Source organism: Tympanuchus pallidicinctus, unplaced genomic scaffold, assembly GCF_026119805.1.
Source record: "Tympanuchus pallidicinctus isolate F22 unplaced genomic scaffold, pur_lepc_1.0 scaffold15, whole genome shotgun sequence".
NCBI lineage: Eukaryota > Metazoa > Chordata > Aves > Galliformes > Phasianidae > Tympanuchus > Tympanuchus pallidicinctus.
The window spans coordinates 26,273,148-26,286,124 of record NW_026294669.1 but is presented as its reverse complement, the minus strand read 5'-3'; the positions used below and the strand labels follow the sequence as shown (position 1 = coordinate 26,286,124).

Sequence of the window (12,977 nt, the reverse complement as noted above, 5' to 3'; positions counted from 1 at the left end):
CAAAACACTGTTTTACAGGAGTTCAAGACAGAAGAAGGCACAGCCAACTGCCCCGTTGTCCCAGCTGAGAGTTCCCTGCCAGCCAGCCCCAAACACAAACAGAAGTGCTTATGCCAGCACCAGGCCCGTGTGCTCACCAAGAACCACGCACAGTCCTTCCAGATCACATTGAAAGGCAAAGGCAAGGACAGTACTGCTTTATTTTTCCTAAATAAAACAGCTCAGTCGCTTCTATGTGTCTCCCACTTGAAATAAGAAGAAAAAATACCCTACAGCAGTAATTTATAATATGAACTAATGGAAAATATACTGATTTCACTCAAAACCAGTGAAGGAAACACTTTCAAATTAATCTGGCTTTTTTTTTTTTTTTTCCTACTCATCTTAAGCTATTTATTTTCTATAAGTTTTAGGTTTTGGTTTATGTAACTTAAAAACAAGTTTATGGTTCAGGAGGGTTATTTTTTTCCCCCTTTGTTTGGGGGGGGCTGCTTTTCTTGTTTTTCTCTCGACTATGTGAAGAAAAAAAAAAAAAAAAAAAAAAAAAAGGCATCTGGGATAAGACTTTCTAAGCTGAGTTCCACCCAGAATTAATTTTAATGACCAACATTTTAAAACTCTGAAAACTGAAACCACTAATAAGCCCTTAACTGGTGGTGCTAGCAGATGCCACCATATTGTATAATTTTTAAAGCAAAAAGAAAAACATACTTGAGCAAAAGCATTTTAATGAAGGTTCTATTAACTAGTCTCCTGGTACCAGGATAAGTCCCCTGGAATGTAACAGAAAAGCTTTTGGAGCCGGTTTGAGGTTTTATTTCTGGAGAAGAGCTGTGCAGCGTGCTTAGGCCTTCTGTGGGATCTCCATTGGGACTCACCAGCAAGCTCTTTTCTCCTTCACGTCCATCCCTCTGTGAACAACCCCTGACAAGAAGAAATATTATCATCCTCCTTCATGTTACCAGATGAACAGCTGACTGAGACTGCAGCTACACGTCCCTCCTCAAGTCCCTTTACAGGCTGCTCCTGCTGTAAGACAAGCTCAGTGGATCTGTCATCAGCACCTCTTTCTCTCATGTCTTTTAGACACTGGTAGCATTAGAAAAGCTCATTTTTAAGCTACATACAGGAGAACCCTTTATTGACAAAAGGTAGAAGAAAGCAGAAGGTAGAATAAACCACATTACACACTAAAAGTAATGGACACCAAACTCAGTGGTTACTGACAGCCCTTCATCCTGCTATGCCTTCTGCAAGGGGTTCAAGTAGTGCTACACCAACATCATTACCAGATGATAGTTGTTTGGTACAGGGGGACCTCAGAAGCTTCTGTCAGATCTTCAGAAGGAAAGTGAATGGAGAAGATAACCCATAGCTAAAGAAGATGTAGAAGTCATGCTACCATTCCCTGCTCTGGGAAGCATTAGCCTCCCCTTTCCCCGCTCAATGCATGTCCTCACTGAGTGTGCAGTTATGATTTACCATACCGTGGAGCAAGAATAGGATCTGGGGCTCAGCCTGAAGTTACACTGCCCACACCTCTCTGCCCTGTGGAGAGAGAACGTTTCTTGAGCGGCATCCCCAGATTCCTTCTTTTTCATGAAGATAATAGGCTGTGGGGAAAACACTCCTGGTTTTGAAGAATAAGACACCACACATTTGACAACTCCTCCTTTGAAAGATTCTCCTTTCAGGAACATTCACTTTTATCAGGCAGCAGTGTAACAGATTTTAAAAGCTATAGCATCTTCACCAAACAGGTCATGAAGTCGAGGAACAAGAGTCAACAGATATATGCCCTCTCTCAAAGTACACAGTACACTTCATCTGTTCAGCCAGTAAGCTACATTTTGGGGAGGAAGTGCAAAAGATCTGGTGAGGTCAACCTACCGTGCGTGGGCTCAATGGCTGAGATCCAGCAATCCAAGCTTTTGGGGCTCAGCAGGCTAAATTCCTACAACACTACACTGAATTACTCCAGAGAACCAGATACTCCTGCTGGTGCAAATGCACGTGCTTGTTCAGAGGTGTCAGCCAAAGGGAGCAGATTACATCTGCTATCCAAAAGCTGAGTTGGCTCCCAGCTCACTTCCGGATGCCACTCCAAATGCTGATTTACAAAGCTGCATGGTGCACGACTACAGACAAGGTTGCTGCAGCGAGGATCCCTTTTCATGCACAGTACAGCTGAACGGACACTGTGCTCACAGCTCTCGCATTTGGCTTCAGAGAAAACTGTTTGCCAGGTTCCCCAAGCCTCGGGCCTTCAACAACGACCGGGTCCTACCTCAAGGGCAGCACAGCTACACATGCTGCCTGGCACAGTGCCTCAACATGCACAGGGCTACAGCCCGCGACGCTGGGGTAGCCAAAGGATCACCCAAGAACCTGTCTCAGCTGGTAATGGTTAAAGAGATTCGGTACTTCTACTGGAAACCAGGTTCATAATCAGGTGAGGGGGGGAAAAAAAAGAAGAAATAAAAGGCAGCTGCAGAAAAGAAAAAAAAAAAAACCAGCAGATTCTTCTTTCCCATGAAGTAGCAGAGCACTTTATTCTGAAGAAGTCCGTTTTATTACTTTCCTCCTCTCCATGGCATCCTCTGAGCCCATCTATTTGGCAGTATTAATATAATAAGACTCAAACCAATGACAGAAGCATTACCTTTGTTAAGCCAAGCCCAGGCTCTCAGGCAATGCTCAAGAGCAGTCAAGCAACAAGCCCACTTATTGCACCCTCACGCACAGCAACTTGCATGAAGTCTACCATCCAGAGCTCCAGCTACAAACTCAACTTAAAATAGAGAGAAAAAAAAAAGCATACTTCTGTTATTCTGCATTTTCTCCAAGTCTAAAAATTGGTAGAGTGTATGACAGGTCCACCTCATTTTTCTTAATGATGTTTTTATTATTCTTTCACTCAATTAAAGCAGAAATGGATATTGCATCTTCTGACTGTATAATTGTTATTGTAATCTGTTTTCGATCACTGCTTGGGAAATGGGTCCAAAACAACATAAACTATCCACAGCCTCAGAATACAAGTCATTTTCTTTTACTACGATACTTAAAGAGACATCTATCATGTTGCTCTGCTAGCATGTTTGTATTATGGCAAAAAAGTTATTTGTAAGTTGGGAAAAGACATTATGAAAATCACCTTTTACATCGAAGTATTGTATAACTCATAATTTATAACTACATTTCTTAATAACCACTCAAAATAATAAGATTGGAAATTGTGCACATCTAATTTTAATATATAAATAATGGAAATGCATATAAACCAAAATATGCTCAAAATATGAATTTATATTACTTTGGAAAAATAGCTCGGTTATAGTTTTGGAAATGACAAGCTTCATTTCCAGTATATGACTGTCAGCAAAATTTATGACAAAACACTCTCTCTGAGTTTAGATTACCAGGACGGTAAAGAGTTATATTTAAGTTTCCTCACTTATCTGAAGTTTCAGTCCAAGTGTAGAAAAAGTCAGCAGCTTCTAGAGAGTGCAGCGCCAGAGATACACAAGCAAAGGCAAACTAACCCTGCGGCACCTCGACAAAATGCAAGCAGAAATAGGACATCTTAAAAGAGAGAGAAAGAAGGTAACCCTGCGGCTGTACGCACTGATACAAAGCATGGTTCGGATAGAAGAAACGCTCCCTCTTTGGACATTTCCGGCCAGATTCTGCTCTTTTGAAAAGGTGCACTGTCAACAGCATCCTTCCATCTCATTGCATGTCTTTGGAAATAAATAAGGGAGTGTATTTCAGTGGGAGACATTTCTCCCGAGCTATGAAAACACAGTGGGTGTGCGGTTATTTCACGAGATGCCTCAGTTTCATATAAAGCAGTCTGACAGGTTATTTTTATTAAACATTTTCTGAGCCTTTTTACCTTGCTGGCATTGCTACTAACAACACACAGTTAGACTGCTTAATATTGCATGCTCTTCTGCTTAATATTGCATGCCCAACTGATACAAGGACATCAGGCAAAGCAAAATTACTGACAAGGTTTAAACTATCAGGCAGGAAGTGTTGTATACAGAAAACAAGTCACATCCTTAAACTCTTATCTAGAGCTACCTGACTCTTTTCTCAAGTTCTTTCTGTCCTCTTCATAAAGCTACTACAAATTACAACAGTCCTATCTTTTCCCTACCACCTCTGCATTTAGCATTTGATAGAGACTTTAAAACATATCTTCAGTTCAGATGTGCAGTCTCTGCCCTGGCAATAGGATTTAATACTAGCAATGCAGGGCTCTTGCTCAGACTTTTAAGCCACCCTGTAAATTATTTGCGCAGTCTTACTCCAAGCAGAAAAGACTCCTGGAAGGTTTTAAATAAGTCCTCTGACATTAGCAACATCAGTGTTCACATCTTTAAAAGCCAGAGTCACAACTACATTTAAAAAAAACCCACACAATTTCAAACATTGTTTGTAAGGACTTCACATTGTCAGCAGCCTTGAATACAAATAACTGCTAACAGCGGACTGCTGAAATGTTAATATATTTTTAAATCTTCGGGTGCTGTCAGCAGAGCTCATACAGGTATTTAAAAAGAAAAAAAAAAACAACACAGGTGTTTAAAATGGAAAAGCAACAACAGAATAATTAAAATATTAGTTTACATTTTAAAAAATTGTAAAACAAAGGCAATAAATTTGGGAATACAGAATGGTATCTTTTTCCCGTGCCAATACTCGGATCAAAGCGAATGGAGATGGAGGCAAAGTACACAGAACAGCTGCAGTACATGCTTCTGCACATGGAATTCAGGAAAAAAAATCTTAATGGTACAACTGCAACAGCATCGGCAACACTCGCTGGCAGAGAAAACAGCGCACATTAAAGCCGCCAGCTCGCTGTGAATGGGCACAACAGCCTCATTGAGATGGGCTAATGGCTCTGCCCGAACTAAAGGCAAAGCGCGCTTTCTGTGCTCCTTACCATTTTAACCGATCTGTATGTAACCCAGGAGCAGGAACGTCGCCGATGGGTGTTCTGCAACAAGTGCTAAGCTTGTCGGAGGCAGTTTTTGTTTGGCATGGCTAGAGACTAGGAAATATTTCTGAGAAGCCATCAGCTGCTCAGGTGCCTTTTGTCTGCTATGACTGCTCCTTTAACCTGTACCAGTGACACATGTCACCACGCGGATCAACGTCCATGACCCAGCACGCTGATACAGGAGGAACCAGTTAGCACAGGACAGCTTCCCAGCGGTAGATGGGCCCCCCATCCTTTGTTTGGCACACTGGGCTGGCCTGAAACCCCGCACGCTTCCAGGAAGACGGCGCTGTGCTGGCAGTCACCAGGGCCAGCAGCAGGCACGGGTTATCTTGAACAAATCCTGACCTGTCAATTCAAAGGGAGTTGGTAACGCTTCATACCTTGGACAACTGGCCCTTTAATCCTCAAGCACAACAGTAGTTACTAATTTAACTAGATTACCATGAAGGACGGTAATTAAAGGCCTAACTTATCTATGCTTTGCAATTTGGGATTCAGAAAAAAAAATCTTCCTCAGTTTTACAGATTTGCAGCTATTTTAAGAAGTTTAAAAATAGGATTTAAAAGCGGGTTGGGAACTGCTCAATCACACACACAGAAAAGAGTTTTCCTAAACAGGTCACACATCTGTTTGGTGAATATAAATACATGCCTGCAGTAAAGCTGTCCTCAGCTCCCACCACCGTGGTTGCCACCGTATTACCACCTTCTGTGCCCCTGCGAGTGACGAAAATCTGACTGATCCAAGCAGCTCACTTCAGCTCCAAATCACTATTGTGGCCTTTTCCCTCCCCGTTCCAGGCAGATAGCTTTCAGGAAAGCAGTAATAATGAAAGTAACCATAAAATTATTCAGGCTAGCATCTCCATGAGGAGCATTAAACTCAAATACCTTTTAAGGCATTTTAAGGTATGACCCGACACCACCCGAAAGCCTCTACTACAAGCTAGGAACTGCAAGGGCAACTGCAGTCTGCTGAAATGACAATGTGATTACAAGTACACTATGCTGGGCTTTTCCCATTTTTAATCTAGACAAAATATTCAGTGCAGTGGAAAAAAAAAAGACGTAAATAGAACACAAAGGCACCTAAAACTTAAATATTTAGGAAAAAAATCTCTAAACTTCATCTTTAAGCATTTATCTGTAACAACAGTTTAAAACTGTTTTTCCTCCTTTGATGTTCAAATATTTAATATAAATTCTGAGAGAGAAAAAGATATTGCAACTAAATTTCTCGAAAGTATGTTCCTTAACCGGCATCTTGGTGGATTTTACTATAATTTTGCCATCTTCCTCAGGCAGAAAGATGGGCAGCCTGGGCAGCCACTTGACAGAATCACTCTGGCAAGAGTTCTCAAACAAGCGCCCTACAAATAATTGACAATGAATCCACTCTGACTGTCCCAGCAACAGAAAGGCAAGGCAGGACACGACTTACACGGGGAAGGGAGAAAGAATTAATGGCGACTTCTCCAAAGATGGTTGCTTTTTCTTTCCTTTTGCTCACGATGAGGACAGTGCATCAAGTTAACTGATGTGGCTGTGTCTGGGGTGGGGAGGAAGCGGGGAGATGACGCTAAATACTTAGGAACTGCTGTGGGAAAAAATACAATCTTGCTACAGCTAATCTTAAATCTCGAATTCAAAATTGCCAGTGGCTTTCTGCAGATGCAACTTAGAGTTCCAAAATTACTCTAAACATCAAATTATGCCTAGGTCACCGAATGGGTGGATACCCTATATTCTGTTTAATGTGTATGTTCAATTGCACATACACTTTAACCGACCGTGTCTTTATTTTAATAACAGGCCGACTACTGAAAACACATAAAGAGAGGCTATTTTTCTACCTCAGCAGAAATACAGCTGATACACTACATGACCCTTCAGGAGCGACTGCTCTATTTATTCTATTTAAGTGACATAAGTGGATTGGAAAAGGAGGGGGAAATAGGGAACAAGATCTGAAATCCACTTTTAAGCATCAGTCGTGGAAAAGAAATCACTGCCTTGCTTTTCTTAAGCTTCAGGTTAAACTAAAAGTCTCTTCCTTGTTACATATTAGAAACGCATTTACATTTCCTCGTAATTCCTAGTGAATCATACTGGAACAAAAGGCAACATTTTCCAACTACTCTGCAACAGAAAATACAGTCACGCACTGCTGGTGCTGGAACTAACAAGGATCCGCAGCTCTCGTGCTTCTGTATCTCAAAACGTTCAATTCTTCCAAATAGCTACGTGCTTCCTTTTGGCCGCAAGGAGATACCCCTCATCTAGGTAGGAAGACCATCTGAATCTTAACCTACCCTTCTGCTCAATTAGTAAGGACAACTGGAACTTGCTTCCTTGCTCCTTTCAGGATTCCATAGAGAGCTTAATGCCACCTGACTGCTTAGAGCAGAATAGCAGAGCTGAGCAAGCTCTACTCTTCCAGCTGCATGTAAGTGAGTTTTGCTCTCTATTAAAGTATGCTAAATCCTTGTAAGAGATACAGAAGACAGCAAAGATCCTATGACATTTTTTACAGAAACAGAATAGATTTTGACAAACAACTCTTTAACCATCCTTGGTCGGCACGTTTGTTGCCCCAAAGAGAGATCAGAACAGCTCTCTCCCTGTACCTGAGCAACACGGCTGTGACACAGCAGAGCCTCCAAGGGCTCACCTCAGCGAGAGCCACCATCCATACTACCCGTGCACCCGACTCCACGTAAGCACGGGAATCGCGCTGCAGATCAGCGTCCCGATCTCACCACTTGGTTTGAACTGTCTCTGGGTTTTTTTCTCCGTTAATATTTTGTAAATTAAATCGTATTATAGATTGCGAGTCCCTTAACTGTTACTTCTATCAGACCGCATCAAAATAATCTAACCAGCAATTTTTTTTGCAGTCATTTCCTGCCCCAAACCTGAACACGTTCCTTGGCAGTATGTTGGTTCTACGTTTGCACCTCAGCAAACCGAATTTCAGACCAGCTCTGCCCGTACCCTGGCACTGTAAGATGTGCTCAGAGGCTGCAGATGCTCATTCTCTTGGCTCTTCCTAGCAAACACACAAAAGCGCACATCCACTGATGCACAAACAGGTTCGTGAACTGTGGTCAACAATTTTACAAATATAAGTTTCTTAGCCATTAATGATTTTTTTTTCCCTAAATCCTTATGGAGTGAATTACAAACTGCAAGGAGACGCCAATTCTAGTAAGTGAATGTTACCCAACAGAGACATAAAGCTGTCAACACCACGGTGCTCTTACTTGCTTTAAACTCTCTCCCAGGCTTCATATGTTTTTTAAAGCAATATTAGCCTTTTTTGTTGTTGTCTTCCCAGGAATCTTTATAAATCTGCCTCTCCTGAGCATCTGAACACTTGTGCTTCCTTGTATATGAGTTATAGAACAGCCAAGTTGGATAGCTGCTGAAATGTTTTACAGAGCACTGGGCTGGTCAGGGCAAACAAGAACTGGACTCTAACACATAGGACTGACACTAACATTACTGTGAGCAGCACCGGAACTTCTAAAGCCCCTGTTAACTGCAGCCTCTAAGAGCCTGTTTATCTTTTTTCTGACCTTTGCAAGTTTATTACAGCTGTGTAATGGCCTCTGAATTAAGTGCCTTCAGTTTAGGAACGGGGAAAAAAGAAAGAAAAAAAAAAAAAAGGAGAGTCATAAAGACAAAATTTATCTTGAGAACAACTGCTCTTCTGCCTGCACTACAAAAGCTGATATCTATACATTTCTCCACTCATAAACCTAGACGAAAAGCTACAAATACCTACAGCAATACAATATTTCTCTATTTCTCAGGGAGTCCCTTAAAAAGAAAATGGGAGCAAACGTAACTGTGACTATAAAACCTTTACCAAAGGTCATCATTCTCATCAGAGCACCAGTCAGTTAGAGCTTATTTTTCTGTTCTCAGGGATTTTGTTCACGAACACACAGTATCAGACCAACAAGACACTTGACAGGGAGAAAGGAGTGTCAGCATTTACATCTCTAAGGCCCAAAAGAACTATTAGTATCCGTCTTTGCTTTCAAACTCTTTATATATACTTTACAGAATTAAAAAAATAACAAACAAAATCCAAACTAAAATGGTCTCTAGCTTCAGTAAACTATTTCAATTTTTTTTTTTTTTTTTCTGAAGTTCACATTCCATTGATTTTAGCACTTATTTTGAGGCTGAAACGTAGGAACAAACTGAAACACTGACAATCAAAGCCCTGGATGTCATTTCATTACATCCTTCAGTAGTTCCCTTTTTATCAAAACCAGGAACAGCACTAAAAGGGCCTTTATCAATATTTGTTTGAAGAGAAGTTTCATACTAATTTGTCAGTAGATTAAAAGTCCTCCCGCTAATGCCTACAGCTGCGTTTCACAACTGAACAGAAAAAGAATTATGAATGCTGCAGCACTCACTGCAAAGATGCAGGCTTCCAGACATACTGAAACAGTGTGATCAGCGTCCAGAAAGAGATCGCTTGGTCACACAGGTTCTTAGAGAACAGACTTGAAAAAGAGCAGAGGAAAAATATCTGGAAATCAGCTGTCGATTTATCCTGAGAGCATTTCCAGGAGAGGAAAAAAAATGAAATCAATTTTAAACAGCACCATTATCTTATTAAAGAGACCTGCCTTAACTAATTTAGTATTGAGTATTATAGAACCTAGGTAGGTATTCAAACAGGAATAATTTTCTTCTTGCTTTCAGTATCGATACGGAGTAATGAATAAACTTTATTATGAATCATTTAAAACTAAAGGGATTCCGACTGCTTAAAAAACACCAGCAAGGAAAAACATTTTCTCATGCATTACCTACTGCCCCGCACTTGTACACTCCACCCCGAATCAACGCTAGAAACGAGCCAAAGAGCAATGAATGAAAATGCAAGCTCTTAAAAAGTTTGCTTTCAGAAATGAGTCTTTGTCGTGTGAGAAATCTCCCCTGAGCCAACAGGCCAGATTCAATCTGAGCCACCAATATCATCGTAAAGCCCTAGGAATTCCTTAGCAAACACAGCAGCAATCAGCAAGCAGTATACATATTCCAAAACATTTAAAAACATTCCTTGTAAGTGTACTTCAGTAAGGCCCACGAGCAAAAAGATTCAGCTCTAAAATTTCCTGTAAAATTGAGCAGCAGTAATGCTTCAGTCTCTCAAAGGCATCCAAAACTCCACACATTACTACTCCAGTGCCTTGTATATGATTAACTCGTTGCTTTTTATAATTATTCAATAATTATTTTTCCATCAGTTCTTAAGTGGATTAGTGCTACAAGTCTCTCATCGCAAAGCTTTCTTCTCCTCTCCTCTAGGTTAGAAGAAAACAGTTAAGAGGTTTAAAAGCAGACACACAGTGATCCAAGAAACAGAGAAAACCGGAGAGGTTTCTTACCCTTCATTAGGTACAGAAATGAGTCCTACTTTTCTAAAATAAAAGAAAATAAGATCTGCAGCCCCTTAGCAAACCTCAGCAATTAGATCGCCTATTGAGCCAAAGAGGTCTAAATCAGCATCTAATGGAAAATCGCTAAATAAATCTCACGTAGCAGGGAGTCATGTGACGGCCAGCCCGAAGTATCTCTCGCAATGTCATTTACACAAACTCTTTGTGTATAAACAACCGCGTTTGTATATTCCCTCTCCGCGCGGTTTTAAATACAAATACGGAGAGGCTTTAGAAGAAAGGCAACGTTACGGGTGGCCCGCCCTGCTCGTAGCACACGGCTAATTTCGGACTTTCAAATACGATTTTCCAAACGTGAGGCTATGCCGCATTAAATACAGCGGCATCTGAGGTCGGTCAGGAAAAGAGACATTTTAGACAGTCGGGCTGCTTGGAAGAAAAGAAAGCAAAGCAACCACGTGTGTTCCTCAGACTCACCCTAAGCACTCCCTGAACGCGAAACCGACCGGCAGCGAGATAGCAGAGTATGAAAGTTACGGCGCCGCAGAGAACTGCGGGATCGCTGCAGAAGTAACGCCGAAGAGTTCAGCTGTCAGAGCTGAACCTCGTACGTGCATCCCCTTCCCCTTTACACCCCACCGAGCGCTGCCAAACGCAGCCGGCAGCACCTGGGCTCTCCCAGCCGCGAACGCCGCGTGCCCACCGCGCAAAGCCGCACCCGGAGCCGCCCGCCCCGCTCGGGCCCGGCCGCCGTTTCCCGAGGCTCGGAGCCGAGCCAGGCGCCGCACGGCCTGGCCGAGGCTTTCCCGCAGGACCCCCCCGCGTTCCCGCGCCCCGCAGCACGGTTATACCTCCTACGGGCTTGGCGACGGCGCCGTTGGGCCTCCCGCGCGTGCCCATGGGGCTGCCGTTCTGCTCCAGCCTGGCCACCTTCCCGGGGGGGGGCCCTTTGACATCGGGGCTGCCGCTGCCTCTGTCGGGGCTGTCCCGCAGGCAGGGGCTCTCGCTCCTCCGCTCCATGCTCGGGGACGCGGCTCCCGCTGGCAAGTCACAGTAGAAGGAGCACGGACCTAGGGTGAAAAAAACGAGGAGGCTTCAGCCGCCGCCTCCTCCCGGGACCCCGCGGCTCCCGGCGGGTCGAGGCCGGGCGGACTCCGGGCAGCCCCCGCGGGCAGGTGCCGCGGAGCAGGGGAGGGGAGAAGCAGCCTTCCCCCGCGCCGCCCGCCGCGGACCGCCGGGAGCCGCCGCCGTACTTACTGCTTAGAGCCTGGCTGTAAGTTGGCTGAGTTGGGCTCTGTCCATGGATCAAAAGTAGAGAATCCAGGGTGGAAAGTTTTCTCGGTTCCTCCTCGCGCGCCGCTTTCTTCCCTTCTCCCGCTCCCCCCACCCTTAGCCCCCTCCTCGCCCTCGCCCCGGGCTGCGGGGCCGAAGCCCCCTCCCGGCGGGTCCCGGGTGGCGGACGGAACGGAGCGGAGCGGGCGGGAGGGGGCGCGGGGCGGGGAGGCGCGGGGCCGCCGCCGCCGCGGTGCGGAGCGGAGGGCTGAGAGAGGCGGATCCGCGCCCGCGTTGAGAGCGGCGAGCGCCGAGGGCGAGAGGCGCGCGGCGCCCCGCAGAGTCGCTCCCGAGCGGCGCGGGAAGCGGCGACCCCGCGGCGTCGCTTTCAATCTCTCCCTCCTCTGCCGGCGACGGCAGCGGCGGGAGGGACTCGCCGCGGAGAGCGGAGGAGCGATTATCGGCGGCGTTGAATCATCGAGGCGAAGCGAGTCCCGCTCGGGGCCGTCCTCGCGTTCGGATTTGGTGCGTGTGCGCGCGTGTGCGTGTGCCTGACCGTGTGTGTGCGCGGCGCGGCCGTCCCAGGGCTGTGCATCCCAAACACCGCCACCCCGCCTCGCCCCCACAGCCCTCCCCCTGCCCGCCCCCCCGCAAAAACCGCGCCGCGGGGCTCGCTCGGGCCCGGGCGGCGGCGCGGACGCCGGTGGGAGGCAAAGACCCACCTGGCGGGGAGCGGAGTGCCTGGGCATGGAGCGGCGCGCGCGGGGACAGAGAACGGAATGGAGCCGGACGGGGGGAAGGAGGGAGCGGGGAAAGGGCAGAGCGACGGGATGGGGTGCCGGCAGGCGAGCGGGGCAGGAGGGCGCGGGGACGGGGCAGCGGGGCGGGGGGAGGGCCGAGGGGCAGGGGTGGAGGAGGAGCTGGGAGAAGAAGGAGAAGAAAGGGGGAGAAAGGGGAAAAAAAAAAAAAAAAAAAAAAAAAAAAAAAAAAGAAAAAAAGAGAGAGAAGAGAGAAGAGGATAAGCCGGAGTTGAGGAGCGGGGACCGACCGGGCAGGAGCGGAGCTGCCACCGGCATCCAGCCCCGGCGCACGCTCGGTCCCACGCAGCCTCCGCCGCCCCTCTGCCAGGAGCCGGAGGCCGGCAGCGGCTGGCCCGGCCAACGTAGGGCCCCGCCGGCGCCCGGCTGCAGGCGGTTACCGAGCGAGCCCTGAATAATTGATGGCGGGGCCGGGAGGAGGTGAGAGGCGGCCGGGAGCGGCTG

The 12,977-nt window shown here is 45.9% G+C and overlaps 1 protein-coding gene across 5 annotated transcripts in view; it reads right to left on the bottom strand.

The window, feature by feature from the left end:
- SATB2 (SATB homeobox 2) overlaps positions 1 to 12,977 on the bottom strand; it is a 132,042-nt gene that overhangs the window by 113,069 nt on the left and 5,996 nt on the right. For 2 of the 5 annotated variants that reach the window (XM_052676391.1, XM_052676392.1), the window contains one exon: positions 11,295 to 11,513. The exons of 1 other annotated variant lie outside the window; for it this stretch is intronic. In XM_052676391.1, the coding sequence (XP_052532351.1) occupies positions 11,295 to 11,463 (169 nt within the window). In that variant the 5' untranslated portion in view covers positions 11,464 to 11,513. Of the gene's footprint in view, positions 1 to 11,294; positions 11,514 to 11,700; positions 11,851 to 12,437; positions 12,543 to 12,977 lie in introns of those variants that run through there. 2 more of the 5 variants (XM_052676395.1, XM_052676394.1) reach the window with 2 other exon arrangements.